Source organism: Paramormyrops kingsleyae, chromosome 11 (genome assembly GCF_048594095.1).
Source record: "Paramormyrops kingsleyae isolate MSU_618 chromosome 11, PKINGS_0.4, whole genome shotgun sequence".
Classification (NCBI taxonomy): Eukaryota; Metazoa; Chordata; class Actinopteri; order Osteoglossiformes; family Mormyridae; genus Paramormyrops; species Paramormyrops kingsleyae.
The window spans coordinates 13,468,067-13,492,323 of NC_132807.1; the positions used below are offsets into that span (position 1 = coordinate 13,468,067).

Consider the following 24,257-nt stretch of genomic DNA (forward strand, 5'->3'; position numbering starts at 1 on the left):
GAATCGGCCAGCCGCAGCAGTGCACGTGTCTGAACTCGGACAGCCAGCTCGCGGCGGGAACGTAAGGAGGCAGCGAGTCTGACGACGACGTCGAGAACCGCTGGCGCTCTTCCGTCACAGCGACCACCAGGGATACATCTTCACCCGGCTTCGAGCAAACCGCACAAGCTTCAGCATCGGCGGACCCATTCTCACCGGACGCAAGCCCGTGGCGCGCCAGCCATTGTGGCGAGGGAACCAGCGACGGTAGGGACCCGACGGACCACACAGACTGCTCTGCCATTTCCCGCCATGCCGCCACAAACTGCCCATCAAAGGGCAGCCTGACTATCTTAAACATCTCGTCTTCAGCATCGCTTGCCTGCTCTTCCTCTTCCTCCTTCTCCCATAATGATGACTTGACATGTACCGTGCTCAGATCTGGCGCTGATGCACCCTCCCGCTCGTGGTCCTCCAGGCTGGATGACTGGGACGTGTCCCGCGCCAAGACATCTGGAACTTGTCGCCCTCCCACATCTGCATCTGTACAGTGGCTACTGCTATGCAGTGGGGGTCTGTATGCAAAGACAGCTGAGTGTAGAAATGTGCGTATTTATGTGGATTTGACTACCCCCTACTGACTGTGTAATTTTGCACTGTGCATGGTTGTACAGAGCCGGGCACGTGCATCTAAGGGTGAGTGCCTGCCCCTTTATCCCGAATGACTGCAGTGCCCCCATACTCCCCCATAGCACCTGTAACATTAAATCACAGAGTAAAGTAAATAGAACTTAAAAATCAAACAAATACGTAGATGTACGTTCTATGACTTTTAAAGGTTTGCGTACCACATCTACATTTCAAGTCAAAGTAAAGCCACAGGGGATATAACATTTAAATGAAATGTCATAATAGTGAGACAGACAGACCGATAAAATGCGATTTAATGAACACTTCATACCTTAGAGTCTGTGAAGAATGTGTTTACCAGGTTGCATAAAAAATTCCTTTCACAGGGAAAGACACCGAAATGATGGTTAAAATGGTCAGTTGGCTTGTAAAACTTACTTTAAAAATGTCCTTATCTACATTATTATAATATTTTGGTAAACATCAAGGTCGTAGATTTGGGTATGGAGAGTATAGGGACATGTCGCTATTTGGGGATATGGTTCCAACCAATGTTGAAACAAACCTGTGCTCCTGGTAACGATTAAAAGTTCTCTTAGTCATCAATACTAGATGTAGATTGAAACTTGTGAGAGAATTGCAAGTATCTGAGGAAAAATTGACAATTATAATGATATGGATTTAGTAGTATGTTTTAATGGTTTAACCACAAATCAGTAGTCAGCACAATTCATAGCAATATAAACTATGCATAAGGTACAAAGTATTAAAGTAAAAACAAAAGGTCCTTACAATAATTCTCAGTTTGTAGTATGATGTCATTATATATTTAGTATGAGAGAGTACAGTAATGTTGCCAGTGCCCGAACCAATAAATATGTACTTTCTGAAATGTATTTAAAACAGTGGATATTTTAACAATGGCGAGACAAAATTGTCGATAATGAAAAGTAGTTTTAACTTCTTTAATATTTTGGCAAAAGAAAAAACAAATATTTAGAGTGAAAACTAAGGAAAAATGAAATGAAAAAGTAAAAATATTTAGAAGCAGTCATTTTATGGAATGTAATGGTCAGAAACTGCTGTGATTCACCTGTCTGATTAGGGCTTATCCCTGTGTCATGTTTGCTTTGTGTTTCTGGTGCTGTTCAGGATAACATTCCAGAACTGATGACAGAGACAAATCATCTTTCAGCACAATCGCAAAACCCCAGCATTACACTATCTTTATGACACACTGTAATACTGCGATGTTGCAGTATTATCTAATCAGCACTTGACAGATTTTCACACTGATGACAGGACTGCATTTTGCTAGGCCTGGGTGGACCTGTTCTTTTGATCTTGCCAGCTCTTTTCTCTCATGGTCAGTTCTGTTTCTGTGAAAGCAGCTGCTCCCCAGTTTGTCATCTTGCATGGTCCCTTTGAGCCTGGGAGGTGACAGGGAAGAAAGTACCTTCAGAAGGACTGCATGTGTATGGTGACTGCTGCAGTCACACTTCCCTGCTGCCTCACCTGGCTGAATGATGCGAATGAGTCCCTCCTGTTGGGCAACTTTGTCCTTCCAGCTCTTTGTCTTACTGGCAGCATCCTCCAATTTCTTAGTCATTTCCTGTTTCACACACAGCAGTCATAACATTGCTGTTAAACATACTAGCAGTAATAATTATTGTAACAATTATGTAACACTTATAAAAATCATGAAGCGTGAACCTGCTTCTGGAATTTCTTTACTTTTTTTCTTTCCCATAGAAAAAGTAATAGGATATTTTAATAGCAATTACATGATTGGTTGGTTTGTCAGGGGTGCAAATTTGTCACCTTTGGAAAAAATTCATTGTTTGAACCCAAGAAAGGTTATTACTTATTTGTGTGATTCTTGTATATCTGAAGACCAATGCTGTCGTAAAGTTACCTATTATGTGGCTACATGCTTCTCACAAGCATAGTGACACCTGATGTTTAACTCATTTTCAATGGGAAGTGGGTGGGTTGGGTGGGGGTATGGTGGGCAGTTCCAAGAAATTTACTGCTTGTGCATATGTAAGGGATAATGTACAGGCAGCCGGTAGTTATCGCAGAAATAAGCCCCGACAGTGTGATCAGGACCCGACGCGAAGCGGAGGGTCTTGTATCACACTGAAGGGGCTTCTTTCGCGATAACTACCGGCTGCCTGTACATTATCCCGCTTATTACACGGCTACTTGCCACATAAGGAAAATGACATGGACATGAATATGAATTTGAAACATTTTATTGGCATATTTGTTTTAAAATAACATTTTTATCTTTCCGCGAAACGATATAGTACCACGTGACTATGCGTTATTACTTTGGAGCGGTTATTATTTGAAAATAATGAACCTGCAAATGTCTCAACTGACCAATCAGAATCAAGCATTCCAGAGAGCCGTGTAATAAGAATCGAGAACATGCTTGCCCACCTGCCAGATAAGAAATTCTACTTTTGCAGTGGCAGTGCAGCAATGTTTTTAATTGACCATCCAGCATTGTTTGTTCAAGGAGATCATTTTAGTTTGAAGCACAAAATAGAGCAAACTCTGGAGTTATAGTGGCCTATTTATGAAGGGGACTGAAAATGACAGAAGCTGAATTGAAGTGACCTTGTGATAGTTTCGTTAGTACTGTGGCAGTGGTTGTGAAATCTGTTTATAAATATAATATCCTAGCCCTGTCTTTTAATTGATGAAATAGCAACAGTGTTAAAGTGTCAAAAAAATATATATATTTCACACCTATATAGCAATGCAATTATGACAGTTGTCTGAGTAAATGAAAGATTGTTGGCAGCGTTTGTGATAAAGTACTTAAGCAAATTAAGTTAATTAAGAAAGCAGGTGTTTGAGTTGGTAGTACAGTCTCTCCCGCTCTATTTGTCAGTTGTGCGTATCGTGCTTTTGTCAGTTGTGCGTATCGTGCTTTTGTCAGTTGTGCGTATCGTGCTTTTGTCAGTTGTGCGTATCGTGCTTTTGTAATGTTTAATGAATTTGATTTGTATTGTGGATGCACTGTTCCTGAATATAGCTTTGGGCCTGGCTCTGCACTTTCTTGACTGTTTGACTTTTTACTTCAGTGAAATTACATGAATTCTAGGGTGATTTTTCTTTCCCTAATATCTTTGTGTTAAAATCAACTGTAAAATGTCAAATAAACTGGCAGTTGAATCTGATAATTACAGTTTTTTCTTCTTGGGGGGGATGTGTTGCATCATCCTTGTCATCTTTTTTTACCCCTGATGAGTTTGCATCACTGTATGTGTAAATTCAACCCTGAGACTAAAGATACTGAAAGAATGCTACCAAAAAATGGATATAATATTACAGCTACCAGATGATATTTTATTTATCAAAATGTACTTTGTACACCTTGAAACTTGTCATTGGTTTTCTAAACAGCTTCACTTACTAATATCAGTAATAGCAGAAATATTTTTTCTGATATGTACTGAAAAATAAGGTAGAATTTACACACTGAGGGGTCTATTCTCCCATCAGACACTTCATCAAAGAGGTGTGTTCCCCACTCTCGTGGTTTTTTGTTGTCAGTGTCCTGTGCATTCTTGGGAACATGGTGAAGAACAGATTACATGACAGCTTATGACTGGGAACAGTCTGAAGCTTCCAACTGATCCATATACCTAACCCTAAGTTTCCCATTCATGTACTTACTAACATTAAATAAATGTTGACTTTTTCAGCAAATGGTAAGAATGGCAAACATCAAATTTAGGTGCGATTTCGTTGTACAAATGATTTAAAAAGTGCATTTACGATATCTTAACCACTAGGTGTCAGTCTTGTCCAAATTGTTAAAAGCAAATTAGCGCATGAATGGGATGGTTGAGACCTTTGGAGGTTCTTAGTGGGAAGGTTCTGTGAAGCAGGAATGTGAAAGACACATCGGGAGGGCAAGTCAGAAGAGGCTTTTCTACCAGCAGCTCCAGGATTGTGATCACTTCTGCCATCCAGCCATTACAGATTAAAATAAGATTAACTTTATTGATCCCAGGGCAAAATTCTGGGGTATAGAGCAGCAAGTTACATAATGTGCAAAAACGTGCAGTTTCCCTGATAGCACCTGGGTTTTTACAGCCTCTAAATTTTCATTCATTTTTATATGTATTGTTTTTATTTGCACTTTCAGTTTCAGTGTAGATTGAGTCTTAAAATTACATGACTAGTTTAGGTCAGTAGTCAGTTCACTTCCTGTTAATCTTGAGGAAAATCCATTGCTCTAGAAAAGTGATGGCCCTGTTTCCAAACTAGATGAGAATAATCCACGCACACAGAATTTATGCCCCACAAACGCTTGCCAGGCTGGGACACTAACTACATCTAAAATCTGAAGCCACTGAGGCTTTTTTGGTTGATGAATGTTAGTTTTCTTAACAAAATTACCTTTTTACATTAGTGGATATTACACTTTTATTGCACTAAATGCACAGAGACCAATTCCCAAAGATGGAAATTTCAGGTCCAAAAAGTAAAAATACAGACCAAAATTTTGTTTCAACCAACAAGTTGAGTACTGGTTTTTGCATCATAAGTTTGAGTGACTCTTTATACGAGGGCTGGGGAACCTGTTCCATGGAGGGCCGATGTGGTTGCAGGCTTTTTGGATGACCTCTCAATCAGTCAATAATAAAACAGTGATTCTCAACCCCAGTCCTGGGGCCCTCTGTTACTGGCTGATTGAGAGGCCATCCCAAAAGCCCACACCCACACCGGCCCTCCAGGAAACAGGTTCCCCACTTCTGCTTTATACTCAATTGCTTGGTTGACACAAAATCTTGGCCTGGATTTTTATTTTCTGGATCTGAAATTTCCAAATGCTTGTTTGTGTGTGACTGGCATCAGGCTTCCCTGGCATAGGATGTGGAACTAAAACTGACACGTACAGCATTGTCTCACCTCATACTGCTGTAGCGCATCCTCTCTTTCGCTCTGCAAGTGTTCCAGCTGCTCCAAGGCCTCCTGCAGCGCCTCCTCCTTGGCCAGCCGCTCGTTCTCCAGCAGCTGCTTCTCCGCCTCTGTCTGGGAGATGGCCTTCTGCTGTTGCAGACGGATCTGCTCCAGTTCTGCCCTCTTGGACACCTCCTCGTCCAGCAGCCTGGGGATATGTGACACACAAGCACGGGAACACTGGTTAGTCACATTAGAACAGTGGTTCCCAAACTGGGAGGCGCGCCCCCCCTAGAGGGGGACAGAGGTATTGCGGGGGGGGGGGGGGGCACACCAATGGAATAGCCAGAGGGGCAAAATAATCTCTTCACAGACTGGACGATTAAACAAATAAAGCAGCGCAACATTACAGTAACTAACAATATATAAACCACTACCTTACGTGTACTATTAGAGCATTTATGTCATTTATTTAAACTTTATTTTACCAGGTTCTCACTGCTTTACGTGATATTCGGGAGAAATAGCAGATAACGCATCGGAACTTCCTGGGATACAAACGTCATACAAACGTCACGTTCTTCAGCCAATAAGGGCAAAGTTGTGTCGTCACGGAGGCAGTTCCAGTTTGTTCAGCCGGCTGAGAGGTGCTGTACGATCTGTCTTAAGTCGTCTTGCTCTTGCAAGGTTTTTGTACCATGTGACATGGTGATGCGTGACGACTTTTTGCAGCGCCGGACAAAAAAATCTAACCATATCATGAAAAATGAGGTTTAAAATTTCTACATGAAGTGCAGGGAGACCATCAATTAATGGGTATGATTTAGTGTTGTTTTGTGCTATAGTATAGGCTGAAACCTGCGGCTATCATTAAAAACAAAATGCGGTAACCGTAAAAAAACTTTAATTTGTGTACGCCAATGAATATTAACAGGAACGTTAAATCTGCATTTGCATAATTTCAAACTTATGCTGGACTTTTATTTTTAATTGATTGCTCTTTTTTCTCCCACAGTGGTGAAATTGCACCATTTGTATTTTGTAATTGTATTTGTTTCGCTCAATTAGAAAAGGGAGTTGTATTTCAAATAAAGTTTGAATCTGAACCTATGTAGTTTGAATGGGGGGGGCTCAATAATGTTCCTATCTAGAAAAGGGGGGCCCTGCAGAGAAAGTTTGGGAACCACAGCATTAGAAGGACATTTTCTGGTAGAGAAAACACCCTCTTTCTGTTTCAGGTGGAGCCTGATCCTGGCCTGACCACTGACTTTGATGGGAGCCTATTACGATTTCTGCTAAAACAAAATAAAATGCATGTCTTCAATCTGTATGTACTGCGGCAGGATCATTTTCCTACAATTAGCCAGTTAAGGCAAATTCCTTGTATGGAAACATACTTGGCTAATAAAAAGGATTCTGATTCTGATTACTGTAATGATTGCAAGAAATATCCAAACTAAGCCAGATGAATATTGGCTTTTAGACTATTCTTATCGACAGTCAGCAGGTTTCCCGATTCTTGACTGTGAGTGAATGAAGATGGGTTTGTATGACATTAATGTGGCTCAGGCTCAGCATTACGGTTAGAGTTTATGAGTATTTAAGTGTATGAACAGAAGGCAGTATCACCCTGATGTGGCTTAGGGTTACCATTAGGGACGAGTCTGTGTTACATATGAGTGTATAAAGGAGAGGCACCATGCCATGAATATGAATGGGCTTGCATTATACATGCGATGGTGCCTGCCGCACGTGCTCTGACCTGGCCTGCAGTTTGCGCACCGTCTCCGCGTCCTGCCGGGCCTGCCGTTCGTCCTCCAGCGCCTCCTCCATGCAGTGATACATGTACTCTAGCTCCTTCACACGTTGCAGATACTGCTCCAACTCACTTGACTTCTGGGCCACTTGTTCCTCCATCTGCTGACGCACCTGGGAAATTTCTGAACGTTACTTCCTCCCACAAATGACAGTGAGCAGAGTTCCTGCAATGGCACAACAGGTGCATGTCTGCTCTTTTTTACCTGAACTGTAAATTAAAGAAGTACGGTATTTCCTCAAATAGTGGCCAGGGCCTTTATTGTCAGACCTGCCTTTTATCTGAATCCCCGCTTTTATTTGAGGAAATACAATAAATAGGTCTGACTAACTTAACATGAAGAGAGGAGGTGATGCAAAACAACTTGAAGAAGATTCCACATTCTGTGGATTTCACATTGAATTTACTTTAAGCTGTTCCCTTTATCGACAAAAGCAAAGGAAAATCCTACAGAATTTTAAGTCTTTTCAAAGAGCAAAAAGACAAATTAAAAACAGCATAATGTTTTGATGAAAGTTATTGCTAATTGCTAATGCAGCATCGCACAGTTCCTGGGGAACACATTCATGCGCAGTACCATTTTCTCCCTGTCCAGCTCCATTCTGTAGCTCTCCTGCAGCTCCTTCTGCGTCTGCAGACGCCGCTGCTCCTCCTCTTCCGCATGGGCTGCCGCTTCCTTCAGTTTCTGAGGAACAAAATCACATTTATCCATTTATATCAACGAGCCTTCAGCCTTAGGGTCAAAACTTTCACAATACTCTCACGGCTTGATATGAAGAAACCAGGACGCTTGTTTTACCAACTGCACATCAATAGCTACTAAATACAATCTGCGCCTGCAAAATACAAAAGTTTAAAGACTTTGGACATAACTGGCAAAACCTCTAAATTATGGCAAACTGCATTAGATTACCTATTCAGATCTAAGATAACAATAATCTTAGAAGTAGTAAAATATGCGAAAAATTAAGGTTTTTAACCAAACCTGTCCTAAAGTCATGCTTCAATAAGAAAATCTAGAATGTATGAACTGATAAAAGAACAAAAAGTGAATTGAGTAAATAAGTCATTTCATAAAACATTTCCTACACAGCAATCAAAACTCCCTCTAAGCTAAGCTTGGTTATTTTCCCTTCTTATGTGGCTTCATACTAAAGACTTCATATTTTGTATTTGAGAGTTTTTAGTCAGACCCCGCTATTCAGTTACTACACAGGTTAAAGATTTGCTCTTCCAAATGCAGGTTTAAAAGGCTCAAAGGTTAAATGTGTAGCTGTGTTATAGTTCCCCACATTGGAGAAGTGAAACCGACATGCTCGTGACAGAAAAACCAAATGCCCACCCCCAATTCAGCTGTTCTCTCATTAACAATAAATTGCGTGTGGCATCAGCAAGGTCAAAACATTCATGTCGACATCTATAGATATGCTTAAGTTTAGACAAGCCAAATAAAACATCACTCATTTTCTGCAGAATGTTTTGTCTACAGTGATATGCAAGTGAGACAGAAATAAGTAACAAGCATAGCAACCAAGGGATAATAAATTACAACAACGATAGGTCATTTAGATGATTTTCTATACCAAAAACAAACCAACAGGCGTAGCAATAGGCTAACATTAGCACAGCACAAACATGACAAAAAAGCCATTACACACAAGTAGCAATGACTTTCATTGTTGAATAGAAAAATACTTTTGTGAAAAGTATTATTGTGAATATTTTTTCCACTCAATTTCATAGCTTTGAGTAATCAGTTGAATAAAAATAAACAGGATGAGATTAGACGGTTTTTGGCCAAAAATGTCCTTGAGAAACCAAAAGACATTATCTACAGAAATTTCTGAGGCATACAGAACCAAGGATAAGATATCAAGGGACGTTTAAAGATAGTAAATTGTCCTGCCTCTGAAACAGTGATCTGAAAAACTAAGCCTTTCAAAAAAGTGGGAACATTTCTATAGTTAGGCCTTTGTTAGTTAGGACAAAGAAGACCTGTAACATGAGTAACCATGAGCACACTACAACTGTTTTATGTTGGATGATTTACACACATAAAGCTTGATTTACACACTGCCATACGTAAACGGGCATAAAGCTCATTGGCTCCATTCTCTTTCGGATTGAATTTAATTGTGTCATTCATTCATTCATTTTCCATACTCACTTGTCCTATGTAGGGTCATGGACTCACTGCGTTCCGGAGCCTATCCCAGAAACAATCAGCACGAGGCAGGGAATAACACAGGATGGGGCGCCAACCCATCGCAGGGCACGATCACCATTCATACAGACATTCGGACAGTTTGGCAACTCCAATTCAGCTTAGCATGGTTTTGGACTGTAGGGAGAAACCCGAATACCTGGAAGAAACCCTTCAGGGACAGGGAGAACGTGCAAACGCCACCTCTCCAGAGAGAGGCAATTGTTTTACCCTGGGGGGACCGAGCCGCCTGTTTTATAGGGTCACGGACATGTCAAATCACAGATAAGTGCCATTACTCACTGCATTCAAGCAGAAAACAGGGCAAACCCACACAAACAGAGACAGACCATGCAAACTGAAAGAGGCCGTCCATAAAGCCACAATGCTGAATGACCTCTGCATGAAGGAATGCAGTGAACATCCCATCGTGTCAGGGACTTGTTTCATACAACACGACAGACTAGATAAAACCACTGTTGTTGTGCTGCAAGGATATGTGTCATGCTGATGACTGCATGGTCAGCAACTGATATATTTTTGCTTGACTCTGACTCATGATATCTGGTCTTTCTTTAATACTAATGACTAGTATTTTCTGAAGACTTATTAAGTTTCAATCCAAGCATTATTTTACCAAAGGACATTACTCATTTTGTAATAACCTATATTAGTAATACCAAAAATAATGATGTGACTAAACAAACCAGAATAACTGGACATTCCACGACTTTCAAAAATAAAAAAAACACCCTTATAAAGTAAATCTCTAATTCAGGCAGCTCAAAATATGAAGCTTAAAAACAGATCACTTAAATTTTTGTCCAGCACCATTTTTAATTAGTTTGGAAGCTGCATGTGTGCTTGATAGAACATCTAGTCCCAGTGCTGTTTCTGTGAAGTTCTTCAACTTATGAAATTTATGACAGCTGTATTTATATTCTGACATCAGAATAGCATACAGTAGTAGCCCTCTATCGGACCCCATATACAACGTGATATTCGTGTGCACACATAAGAACATAAGAACATAAGAAATTTACAAACGAGAGGAGGCCATTCGGCCCATCAAGTTATGGTAAAGGTTAATTGATAAAGTACACTATACTTTACTGTACTCTTTCTCTCAAATGAAAGGGATTCTCAAGTTTTAGCCTAATTCTCAAGAGATGATAGAGCAATGAAAAGTATCATGTATCTAGCGCTGATGGAGCAATAAAAACCATGCTTTTTATAGCTTTTTGTGACACAGACACTTGCAGTAACAGTACCGAATGTGATCAGCGAGAATGCTAGAGGCAGACTGGAAGAGAGTTCTATGGGGATGCGTACTGGGACAAAGAGAGATGAGTCACCAACTGGGCAGCTTGACACTTATAAACCATTAATTTCTGGAATTTATTTTTCTGTCAAATTTATTTTTCTGGAAAAAGTCTTGCCTTTGTCTTGTCTGAACAATTTATTGACTGAATTTGACCCTTCCCCTCTTGGTAACTGACCGTCTACAGTAATTAATTTTCGGAACCCCACATATAGCCCCTGCTGCCACTGTATAGCCCACTCCTGCAGGAAGGTCAGCCAGCACTGCAGTCTGTACCTTCCTCATGCTCTCCAGCTCCCACTGTATAGCCCACTCCTGCAGGAAGGTCAGCCAGCACTGCAGTCTGTACCTTCCTCATGCTCTCCAGCTCCCACTGTATAGCCCACTCCTGCAGGAAGGTCAGCCAGCACTGCAGTCTGTACCTTCCTCATGCTCTCCAGCTCCCACTGTATAGCCCACTCCTGCAGGAAGGTCAGCCAGCACTGCAGTCTGTACCTTCCTCATGCTCTCCAGCTCCCACTGTATTGCCCACTCCTGCAGGAAGGTCAGCCAGCACTGCAGTCTGTACCTTCCTCATGCTCTCCAGCTCCCACAGTATAGCCCACTCCTGCAGGAAGGTCAACCAGCACCGCAGTCTGTACCTTCCTCATGCTCTCCAGCTCCCACTGCTTGTTCTCGTTGGCGGTTTGCAGCTCCTTCATCCTTTTCTGCAGCTCCTCCTGCTCTGCCTGCAGCTTCTGCCGCAGCTCCTTGCGCTTCTGTCGGGCTTCGGTGTGTGGTGCCGGCTGACCCAGCCGCAGCAGGTTGATGGAGGTCTGGATGGCTGAGGGAAGCAGATGATGACAGGAGAGCCTCCGTAAGAGCCTTCACACATGACCGCGAGGCATGAGCCAGAGCCGGGGCTTAGCTGGGGTGCAGTCATGACCAAGTAACACCCACATGGGTTTGAGTGTGACTGCATCTGTGCTATGCCGGCCCCCCTCCTACCCATAACCCCCTACACACTATGTGATGTGGATTAGCTCCTCCCAGACACTGTCTCAAATCAGAATATAAAGAGGAATATGAAACAACTGCGCTGTACGGTTCGTAAACTACTACAATCATGTGCCATAAAAATGGGCCAAATTCAAAATTGCCCAGAGTCTAACAATATAGAGAATATCTGGTCTCACAATAAGCAGAAATTAACCAGGAAAGATTTTTCAACTGATTAACTGTTTGAAGCCATTGACATTGAGTGGAACTATGTTGATTCTTCTTTCTGAAAGGGGCTGTCTGCAAGTTTACCCACAACACTTAGACATTTAAGGAAATCAAAGGGAAAAGCTAAGTTAATTTATCTATTTGTATAATTCTTGCCAAAATCCTGACCAATCATTGCTGCTGAGACCATTAAAAGCTTAATGTTTTGCAGTTTTTGTTTGGTCCATGTTTTTTTGGAGTGTATTCTGTGTGTTATGGGCACATCAGGAAAGAGGATGTCACAATCACAATACATGCAGGCAATGTGCAGTATTCTCACAATCTAACACAAATCTGTCAGTGAGCTACAGGCTGGATTTAGAATCATAGTAGCACTTTGCATGCGGTTGAAATTTCAGCAATTATTCTTGACACATCAAGACACTTCAAAGGTTTCGACATCAGTTTAAGATTGTTGGTCGAGTTAATCCTCTGCTAGTTCTTACCTTGAATCCATTCTTGTTTCTTCTTCTTATCAGACGCACTAATCTCAAAGCTTTTATCAGAACATTTGATGATGAAGAGGCACTTCTTTCCCTCCTTGTCTGGCAAAGACTGCAAAGACGGCACAATTTTGCAGTCACAGTTCACATTTGCTAAGGAAAACATAAGAGCCTTTTTGGTGACATTCCCGGTTTTTTTATGTTTAGATAAAATCTTGATGTATGCACCTTGTGCCATCACTGCTCTACATACTCTATATACGGTGGAAGATAGACGGATTGATCTTAAAACACTGTTATATCAATTAAGTCACTTGTGATGACCTAATAAGGAACTTACTTCATTCTTAATTATAAGTAAGATGCAATGTCTTTATGGCATTCAAGAAATAATATGTGTAGCCAACAGATATACAGAATACTTTTTCATTAAAATCCCTAACATATCAACCTGCTGTCCAAGATTAGGTAAACAGTATGTAAAACATGGATGGATGAATGGATGGATAGAGTATGTAAAACAATGAGTAGGTCATTATTGTTTTCTTTAAGAAACACAGTCAATGATGCATTCTGAGCCAGAAACGGAGGTCAAGCTTTGTCCTGTTTACGCAAATCAGCTATTACCTCAACACAGCAGTCTCCATCCAGCACAATGTCACCTTTCTTCTCTGTGAGGTCTTCACTCGCATAGTACGAGATGGAGTTGAGCCGTAGCAAGAACCACCGCTCAGTCCAGTTTTTCCTTCTGTGGCCCTTTTTCATCATGTAGCCCTGCATAAAGAGGACAGTCTTACCATCAGGGTGTCATTGGGCTGGACCCCATTCTTCACCCGATATCACAGTGCAGTGGGGGATTTAAGTATCGAACATTTCAACATTTTTTGTAAATGTAATTGTAAACATATTCATATGAAATTTTCATCAGACATTCGTATTAACTCGAGAAATCCATAAATAACGTTGAAGTCCATAAATAATGTTGAACGTTATGTGTGATAAAGTGGAATGACAAAGGGAAAACATATTGAACACACTAAGAAAAAGCAGCACACCAAGCTAAGGAAAGACAAGGAACCAAATGAAATCCATAAGTAGTTAGAAAGTAATTCTACCTCCTATCTGTGCAAAGTAATATCAGATGGGTTAGTACATATTGAGGGGCTATAAAAACGTTTTTACCACCAGGATGTCCCACAAGAAACATCTCATGATGGGTAAAAGCAAAGAGCTCTGCAACCTGATTGTTGCAGAACATATCAAGGGAACTGATTACAGACATATTTCAAAACTTCTGAATCTTCCAGTAAGCGCCATTGGGGCCATTATCCACAAGGGGAAGGAACATCACTCCACCATCAACCGGTCACAGTCACACATAGTAGCTCCTCGCCAGGGAGTCAAAAGGATAATCAGAAGAGTAGCCTAAGAGTCAAGGGCCACTCGGAAAAAGCTCCAGAAAGACTTGGAGGCAGCAGGTACAATTGTTACAGAGAAAAGAATAGGCAGTGCACTCTGCCGGCATGGCCTCTATATGTGCACTCACCTCACAAGACTCCATTACTGAAGAAAAGGCATGTCGAAGCTCATTTAAAGTTTGCTACCCAACATTTGGACAAGCCTATGAAATACTGGGAGAATGTAATCTAGTCAGACGAGACCAAAATTGAAGTTTCTGGCTGTCATACTACACACTGTATTTGGAGAAGAAATGGCACTGCACATCACCCAAAAAACACTGCACATCACCCAAAAAACACTGTACCAACAGCGACGCTTGGGAGAGGAAGCATCATGATGTGGGGCTGGTTGGCATCTCATGGTACTGGCAAACTTTGTATAATTGAAGGATCTATGAATGGGGCCATGTACCCAGAGATTCTTGAAATGAATCTGCTACCATCCACTAGGGAGATAAGGATGAGATGTGGCTGGACCTTCCAGCAGGACAACGATCCAAAACATACAAAAGAAACTCTCAGCTGGTTTCAGAGAAAGAAACTCAAGTTGTTAGAATGCCCCCAACCCGATTCTTCGAGATTTAAAGACAATCTGTTTAGAAGAATGGGTCAAAATTCTCTTCATACAGGAAGCGTCTTGAAGCTGTCATTACAAACAAAGGCTTCTCCACTAGTTAGCATGTTCAATACTTTTTTCCTGTCATTCCACTTTATTACACATAACTTTATTTGTGGGTTTTAATTTGTGAATTCTTTACAGTTGTGGATTTCTTGAGTTAATTCCAATGTCCTATGAAAAATTGATGTAAATAGCCTCACTGGAAATTTATTTACTTGTATAAATGTTGACACATTCAATACTTATTTTCCCCACTTTATATTAGCGCAAACAGACATGACAAAAGCATGATAATTTTACACAGCTTTTCAAATCCAGTGGCCTGTACTACGAAGTGGGAATACTAGCTTATTGGGGTAACTTGTCGGATTTAAGGTACCACAGTTTAAATGGACTTCATATTCGTTCACTTACACCTTGCCCAGACTACCTTAAATCCGACAAGTTACCCCGATAAGCCAGTAACCCCGCTTTGTAGTACAGACCACAGGGGAACTTTGAGGTTCAGATTTATATTGTCATTTATTCACTGGTTCAGGATTGGAGGGTTTGATTCACATTTGTTTTTAATATGTTCATGTGTGTTTCCTGGAACTGCGTTTTCTAAATGTGCTTGTTTGGGTGTGTGATAGGGTACTACATTATGGTCTTTTTGACGCTGCATGAATGGAAGAGCCCTGATGTGTCATTTAGTCATTCTCATGATTGGAGTATGAGTAGGGAAAGTCTCACTTGTTTGAGCATGTCCAGGATGAGCTCCTGGAAGACCTCGGTGATGGCCATGCTGAGAGTCTGGGGGTCCATGCCCTTGCTGAAACTGCCCTTTCCAACAAGGCTGATCAGCTCCCACACGCTCAGGCTCTGCTGCTCCTGGTTGAACTGCAGCTTATAGTCCTCGAATTTCTCTTCAATCCAGCCGCCCCCCATGGCCTCTGTGAGTTTCCGCAGGAAGTATTCAATCTAGAAAAACACAGCTACCTAATGACTAACCATTAATAATTAAAAAGTGAGCCACATAAAGGAAAGCACCTACAATACAGCAATAGATACTTTCCAGTAACCCCTGGGCACACAACAGCTTTTGTTCTGTTGATATATAAAATGTAACCTCAGTACACTTAACTGTGTCACAATACTGAGGAAAAAATGCACTTCCTGTTCTGTATGCACTGCTCAGCATGGCTTACATACAAAGGGAACTATGATGATTAAAGCAGGGGACAAAGCACTACCCAGGGCAGGGTGCCTTTAGGAAGTATTCCAGTATCATATTGTTTAGTTCATTTGATCACCAAATATATATTCATAACATAACACGTGTTAATAACAGCATAACCTTTTGAAGTTGTGAGTTATTAAGTCACGCAATCACATTCTCTGTAATGCTACCTTGGCCGCAGGAATCAGAAACATGAAATCTCAAGAAACAAGGAAGTAGCCTGTATTTCTCTAGGGCAGCGGTGGCCAATCTCATCCGCAAAGGGCCGGTGTGTATGCAGGTTTTTGGGATAACCTGTAGGTCAGCTGTACAAACCCAGGTGTGTCAGTCCTCTAATTAGTAATCTAGATAAAATAAGCTAAAAAGCACTAAGCTTTTGTTCTGAAAACCAGAGCAGACATACAGAATAAGGGACAGCTGGCATAAAGCAAGACAAACAGGGACAGTCCCCTCTAGCACTGGGCTATAAGGCAAAATATTGTATCACAATCATCTTCTTCATTTCAGTCAATGTTGATAATTATTTCTGTACTACACGGTTCTATTTTTGCTTAAAATTCCCTTAGGATTCCCCTTAAATGGATTCAGAACATGAAAATGACCACAAATTGAGTGGACTGCAAACTGGAATCTAATTTTAATAATTTTTTGTCGTACAACGTAACAGTAGAAAAGGCTACCAGTACGGTTTGCTGCTGGGTTTGTCGTTACTGGTGTCTGTAACTGTAAGCACTTGCGTTCTGTATGTTCTATGGGATGGCAGTGCTTCAAGGGGTGAAATAAGTTTGAAGTAGTTCCAGTTTTAGTCTACAGAAGTTTTCGACACAGTTTACAGTACTTAGCACCAGTCAGTCGCATGCTGGATTCAAAGTACCGCCAAACCACCAGTGTTTTTACCTTGTATATCCACAATATCTAATTTTCTAAAAGATATTGTAGCCACTGAGCTGTCGCTTTTCTCACAAACACCAAATTGATGAAAATCAATTCTAAAGATTGCTGACACAAACCCACTACCAGTAGAGTAATCGGTAAGAGTCGGCTCCTCACTTATCGACCATTTCGCTTAATGAAGTCTTAGGAACGGCACTTGGTCGTTAAGTGAGGAATGTCTGCATCATAAAACTGTGTCATGATACACAGTGATACACACAGCTGAGAGAAGGAGGACACAAAGTGTTGAGTTGATCAACACCGTCAGACCCACCTCTTCAGAGACAATGACCAGCGGGTATTTGTCTTCCGACAGGAAATTGAAAATGCACCAGACCTTGAAGGCATCATCATCACTAATTAGCAGGTTATTCCTGTCCAGATTTTTACGTGCACATAGGGTCCAGCACATCCTGTTGAAATCGATACGTTCAAAGTTGTCTTGAACCTGCACACAAAAGCAGTTTACATTAGATTTGGTCGTCATTAAATCATTGCATAAGTTCTCTTAATGCAGTGACGGCATAAAATACTTGATAAACCCACAGGCAGGAGGAAGAATACTTGGAAAGAATAGACGTTTATAACTGAAACATAGCAACTATTTATACAAACCATTTGATATGCTTATGTAATTATATGTGTACTACGCTCCCTGAAAGTCATGTTGATGTATGATGCTTGTTTGAATGCTATTTGTGGGTTAATATGACTTATTACAATGGATGTGCCCCTATTTCCAGTAAACACTGATGTTACAGACCACAGTATCTATATCTATCACCTTAAAATAATGCATAAATATGATTTTGTAAATGCAGCTCACACATTAAAGTATAACACCAACATTTTGTGATAAATAACAAACATAAAACAGGATCGTCCTCTGGTCTGTAGCAGAATATAGTGCTGAAAGGACATATTCCAACTAAAAGGTCTGAATGCACTGAATAACAAATGTTCTTTTCCATTTAAAATTACACTCAGCAAAGACAGGGAACAGCTTCCAACTGTCAGATGTACTGAGAAAAGGGAAACGTCCTCATCCTGTACTTCACTAAATGACTCTGAAGCAAGTTAAACCACCGTAAAACCTGCTAGCGACTTCCCTGTGAAGGCCCAGCTTTATGCTAAGTAACAAATACGTTGTCCGGCTAGCCAGTAAATAATGACAGACAGACAAACCCAGTGAAGCTTAATGATGCAGGACATCATTACACCAGCACCTCACATCGCTGGATGACGTCTCTGTCACAGAGGGTGACAAGTGGGCACAGAAATCAGAGGAAGGGGTGCTAGTCTTCACCCCCTACTCAGCTTTTGTGGCCAGCATGCATTAAGCCAGTGGCCTGTTGGGGGCAGCGTGTGGCTCAGTGGGCTAAGCCTGTGTGTCTGTAATCATAAGGTCACCGGTTCAAACTCAGTGTGTCCTTGAGCAAGGCCCTTAACCCCCAGCTCCCTGGCCACCACTACGGGTGGCTGCCCTTCGCGGACAGTTTACTCTACAAAGAGCAAGTTGAAGGAGGCGTAAAGATCAATAAAGTATCAATTATTATTATTGTTACATATAAAATAACCAGCGGATGCAGACTGGGTGAATCTTTTCCTGAGTGCCCAAATCGTACATCTGACAGTCTCAGCTATGCAGGCATCGTTTGAGGGAGTGCAGGCTGGGGGTTTCAGTTGCAGGGACACACAAGCTTCTCATAGGCCTATCAAAGAGGCACACACCTGCCTTCCAACAATTCAGAGAGAGCAGAGGTTGAGGCAACCACATGGTCTCAGGAAGATTTGATATCAGTTCAAATACAGGTAAAGTGTTACATGGTTTACAGACAAATGCCAATGGAGGATCTCCGTGTAATGCTTTTAAAACAACGACAAACAAGAAATCACATATTTCTGTTTAGATTCTTGGTGCTTCTAGGCCAATATATGATGTGACAATTAATGAAAAGTTAGTCATTAAAAAAGTACTCATCCTCATTAATTCTGACACAGGACAGGAGGAGACCACAGTAACTAAAGTTTTGTCATTTTTGTTTTTTTGGCTTTTAGTGATTAAGTCATTCTCAGTATAATTCCCTCCCTCTGCCATAACTGGGGATGTTCTACTGCCTTTCAGGCATCAACAATGGCAGCCTTGTTAAAGGCCAAGCAGCTCCCTTTGCTACTAAAGAAATATCGATTTGCATTCATGAGAGCCACGGGTGAAGCCGTTTCCAGGGCTGCCAACTTTGGTCAGCTGGCTGGAGTGAGATTTTCAATTTGAGACAAATCTGCACACACAGGCACATGCATTTGCATGTATGTAACAGTTTATTACCTTGTAAATAGTCTGTAGGGTTTGCTAACTACCCCAACGCTTTAGATGTAGCTCATTTTAGGTTTATAATGGAATAGTATAGATTTGCCGTAAGATTTCTTGCGCAAGTGTGAGTCTGAAAGCGTGTTACATCAGATGCGTGAGAGTTGCCAACCCAGTGTTTCATACAGACTCTGTCAGCACACCCTGCTGTGCAAAATGCTACTTCTGTAATAACATAAACATAAATAGGGCAGTTATACCAAAGAGAGAATGTATCATGCAGCAACAAGCCATAATAACCTCCCAAAAGGGAAAGAATAACAATTCCCTGACTTAAGAAAGGTTGGAAACCCCAGTTCTAAACCTTAAGGAAGAGGAATAAAAATTTTGCCTAGCTGTATTTAATAATGCCTTCCCGCAATCTTTTAAGCCTTTGTTTGTAGCTCTGCAGACATCATGGGCCCGTGACCAGCTTCCTGTTCGCTGGACTCCCTCGCTATGCACGACGCACAGTATCTACCACAGGACTGAGCAGATCAGCCATGAGGATATTTTAAAGCTGCCAAACCTGCTGCTATGACATCAGTAAGAAGCGTGCCTACTCCATAACTGTCCACTTCCTCTCAGCTTAGACTCAATGGCACGGACAGAGACACTTTAGAGTCAACGGTACATCAGCTGCTGCCATAATACTGATCTCCCGGCTGGGGGACCCGTTAGGCTTCCTTGCTGTGCTGCTCCTGAATCCTGCTGTGAATTGTGACCTATCACCGGTCCTTAAAGAACAAAAATAGATTGTGCAGTGCTGGCATTCCTGTGGTCAGCGTCTGCAAGCTCTACAACCACCAGCCAAGCCACATGCCTAATGGGAAGTTAACGCCACATTGTGAAACTATCGTGTTACAATCTGATGCACTGAGTTTTCATATCGTGCTACATGCAGCTGCGTGCATTCGAAGGCCAGGTCCTTTGCATGCAAGTCTGCATACTTGACCTGCCACATCTCCCTGCAAAGGATGATGAGATCTATTCAGTTTGTGGTCTTATGTAAGAGGTGGAACCTCCTATGAGTTCTTAGAGTAAGCACTCTGCAGTGGGGCTATGGGCAGCTACAGAGAGGGGAGGCTTGCCTTATCCAGGATAAACTTATTCAGGTAGGGCATGTATCCCTGGTTGGAGACGGGTCCCTCATCGTCATCCCTAAAGTGATCCTCCAGTGCCACAGGGTCATGTGGGATCTTCATCACGGTGCACAGATTGTGTGACAGCACCTGCCAATGGAACCACGGCACACTGTCAGTGAAACAGAAATGCAGCTGCACACTGAAGGTTGCTGTTGGGGGTGTCCTGGAAGGAAGGCCTTCCTAGAACTCGTACAGATCATGAAATGTGTGAAAGAAACGGTTTTTAAATTTTACTACAAAATGACAATAATAACAAATCAAAAATTTTAAGCATGATATGAAAGACTTTTAAAATGAAAATATCTTCTTTTGAAAACTTCATGGTAAACACTCTTCTTGCAGGGTAAGAGTAAGTGTAGAGAAGTGACCAGGAGATTGCAGAGTGAATGTGAGAATATGGTTAGAATGCTGGGTAAATGCGAGAAAATGGAGAATGTGTTGGAACAAATGCTTTTCTCAACGTCATTGCACAGGGTGGGATGTCAGCGGATGCCCAGGGCAGCAGCCTCCATTCAGACACCTCCACCACCCGATGAATCCTTATTTGTCCATGATCTCACCAGTGTTGTCACAATACCAAAATTATGACTCCGATATCGATACCAATTTAAGTATCAAAATAGTTGTGCTACAATGATACCAATGAAGGAAAAAAACATTATTAAGGTAAATGATGCACTTACGTCACTGAATAATGTCACTGAAAGTAAAACATACTTGAAATCAGAAACTCTTTTGATGAGTAAAGGACATTAAGGACTATGGATAGAGATCACAAGATAATAATCACAACACCGAAACATTAAACGTACAGGAAATACATAAGAGCCTACCGTAACGTACAGGAGTATTGGGTTATCCGTGGGGAGAGGGCGATCGGTATGGATGCGATTCGTTATATGGATTTTGAGAGGGCGCTCTGCCGACGAATTGAAAAACACGCAAAACCGTAAAACGTATTTCTGCCGCGATCAAATCGTCATCATTACTCTCCACTGTAAAGAGTAATCGCAAGCTGCTTTCTTCCTTTCATGTGCTCAATAAACAAAAAATAAATAAAAACTTACTTCCCGCGCAACGAATTATTCTTGATTATCTAACTGCTTAAAATACAACGCAACATAATAACCTGTAGGTACAGCTGCTAGTTTACTGATGTTAACGTAGCCTATTTGTTTACCCTCTTGGGACCAGGCAGGATTCTACACTATATTTAATAATTTGGATTTACTCTGGATAATCGCGTTAGCTCTGTTTATAATAATGTGAATAGTAATACCGAATAGCTTTCTAAAACGCGGCACCGCAGTACCGGTTCAGTGCTGAACTCTTTGATTTGTTAATCAACTCTGAGCTACTGTAGCTCTACAATTAGAGGATTATGCTAATAATGCAACGGTCGTGGGTTAAAATTCCAGCGCGAGCACATATCAATCGTAAGCTTTCCCTCTTTTGTATGTGGGTTTGAATAAAAGCGTGAAATAAGTGTAATGCAAATCAGTCTATGGTTAGTTTAATTGTTTTAGTGCACAGTGGGACAATAATGTAATACGTGCTACCAAGAAATAATTATGTATCTTTGGGGCAGTATGTGGCTCAGCAGGGCTGGGCTCTGTGCCCATGATCAGCAGGTTGCTGGTTCAAATCTACTGGTTGGCATAGTTATTTCCTTGTTGGGCACTTGAGCGACCCCAATGGCTCACAGAGTCTGACCCTACTTTCTCAGTTCTTTGCTAATTTGGATAAAGGCATCAGATACATAGATACTGATTAGTATTTTTGGAGGGAAATGGTTCCAGATAATCCTATCAGTGCTATTTAAGCTATTGCAATATTATTTGTTCTTGCTACTGTAGATTTAATTCCCTGTAGTCGTTCCTCTCTAGCACTATGTTCACTTCCTCTTTGCAAGAATTTAACACATGCTTAAAAAAAAAAAACTTGTCATGCAAGCATTTAGACAAACAGACTGGCTGAAATCAGTCCCAGTGTGATATGCCTACTTTTCATTAACATGCAGTGATGACAGTGACCTAAGTCCTGTGTCAAAATCTGACCCTGATAAATATCACAGCCAATATATATTAACTATGTCAAATACATTGATTGTGGAACAATAACAATAACACTAACACAAGTGCAAAATTGGGATGAACCATAACATCTAGTCCTTTTACTTTCAGAAAGGCATTATATGTTATTTTAATAAAAGGGTAATAATGTCAGCTCTCTATGACCCCATGGAAATAAAACAGTTTTAAGTTGGATGTGTGGGTTTAGTTTGAAGTGGACATTCTAAGTGGACAGATGTGCCAGTCCTCAGTCTCTTTGATTATTAAAACCATAAATGGTAATGGAAACACACATGGGTGTCATATCTGAGCCATACCATGATGTCATGAATACCATGTCGGTCTGCTCTGGGGTGTCAGGCTCAACCTGTACAACCTGCAAGAAGCACTCATCAGCGGGGCTAATTGTGCCATGCTAGCAGTTTATGCGGAGGGAGAGCACGCAGCTGTTTGGTAAGGGAGGGGGGCAGGGGGGAGTGAGACACAAGAACACATTGATAATACAAGACAGGGGCCAATACCAGCAGCACAACCATTTACAAAACACACTACCTTGACGTAACGCAGTAGCTGAACAGGCGAGTCTTTCAGGGGTGTTTGGAACCACATACCTCAGATTATTGTTCACACTGCAGACTGCATTCTTAATAGTAACATGTAATGTTTCTTAAAGGAAATGTTTCATCATTCTTATGGACAATACACTTTTTATGAGTTAGCTCTGTACAACCTATAAAACTATAAAATAGGGGTGCGTCATTGTGCTTAAGTAATAACAGAAGTACTTTAAACATCTACAATAATTTCTGATATTTTTTTTCTATTCATTCATGTTCAAATCTTTCAAGTATAAGGTTATACATCTTAACCAATAGTTTCAAACCATTAAATGCAAAACTATCAAAAAAAAATTCTAGAAATGCTTATCCATTGCAGGGATACTGTTAGGCTGGAGCCTATCACAGGAGGTATTCCAGGGAGAAGATGCCAGATTATCACAGGTCACACTCACAAACAGGGACATTTTAAGATATCCAGCCACCTACACCAAACAACCCTGGAAAGTGGGAAAAATTCCAGAAGCCAAAAGAAACCCACACAGGAATTTGGGTACACAGTCAGGACAGGAATCAAACACACAATAAGTGAAGGTGTAAGACCACAGCACTAACTACTGAGTTACAGAGGACTCTGTTTACGTATTGGACACAAGGACGTGAGGATTTATCTCCAAATATGAGCCTATGATTATGTTATTTTATTGGCCAGTTAATAATATTTACAATTATGTTTAACTGATCTGCACCTATATTGCAAACGGACTGCTACCACGTACGGCGGAGCCACGGATTTCCCTATTTTCTTAGTACAGGCAGTTGTATATGGCCAACAGGTGGCATTGTGAATGGAATTGCCTAAATGGAGATAGGTGAAAGAAAACTCACCGAAAATAAAGCAGTTACTATTTAAACATAACATATACTGGAATTATGAAATACATCACAAGAATTACAACACAATACCTCAGCAAGATGTTTCACTTGCATTTTTGTGTGTACCGCAAAATATACCCTAAAACCCGAGTTGTATTTTGATTAAGGTAAATGTCGTAAATATTGCCAGGTTAACTACTTGTTCAGCGTTTCGTTCATAGTGAGCGCACAGCAATGTTTGCGTAAAAAGAATTTTACTTTTCAAAAAACAAAATTCTTACCTTTAGTTGAGATTTAGACACTTTCCCACTTTTGTCAACATCCAAAGCTGTAAAAGCATGCCATATAGATTTCAAAAGTTCGTCCCTCAGTCCCATCTTGTTGGATATCGCCTTAACTTTAGTTCCCTTATGTGAACAAACGCAACTCACAAACACGACAGCCACGTGATCGGCGTACGGCACGCCCA

The 24,257-nt window shown here is 41.1% G+C and overlaps 1 protein-coding gene across 1 annotated transcript; it reads right to left on the reverse strand.

Annotated features, from left to right (window-relative positions):
- Window positions 1–1,285: 1,285 nt before the first annotated feature.
- On the reverse strand, window positions 1,286–24,226 carry swap70b (switching B cell complex subunit SWAP70b). The gene is made up of 12 exons (XM_023806677.2): window positions 24,070–24,226; window positions 20,230–20,370; window positions 17,066–17,239; window positions 15,372–15,599; window positions 13,188–13,334; window positions 12,564–12,672; window positions 11,514–11,695; window positions 7,926–8,033; window positions 7,295–7,461; window positions 5,542–5,740; window positions 2,125–2,221; window positions 1,286–2,039 (listed from the first exon to the last, which is right to left on the reverse strand). Exons 1-12 carry the CDS (start codon window positions 24,163–24,165, stop codon window positions 1,924–1,926), a joined length of 1,764 nt encoding a protein of 587 aa, XP_023662445.1. The 5' UTR covers window positions 24,166–24,226; the 3' UTR covers window positions 1,286–1,923.
- Window positions 24,227–24,257: the final 31 nt, after the last annotated feature.

Excerpts from the sequence above, each read along its gene's own strand:
- swap70b (XM_023806677.2), bottom strand. The coding sequence starts at position 24,165 with ATGGGACTGAGGGACGAACTTTTGAAATCTATATGGCATGCTTTTACA. Across the intron at positions 12,673-13,187 it reads ATGGAGACTGCTGTGTTGAG|TCTTTGCCAGACAAGGAGGG; the intron begins GTAATAGCTGAT and ends CCGTCTTTGCAG. Across the intron at positions 11,696-12,563 it reads GAAACAAGAATGGATTCAAG|CCATCCAGACCTCCATCAAC; the intron begins GTAAGAACTAGC and ends TGCTTCCCTCAG.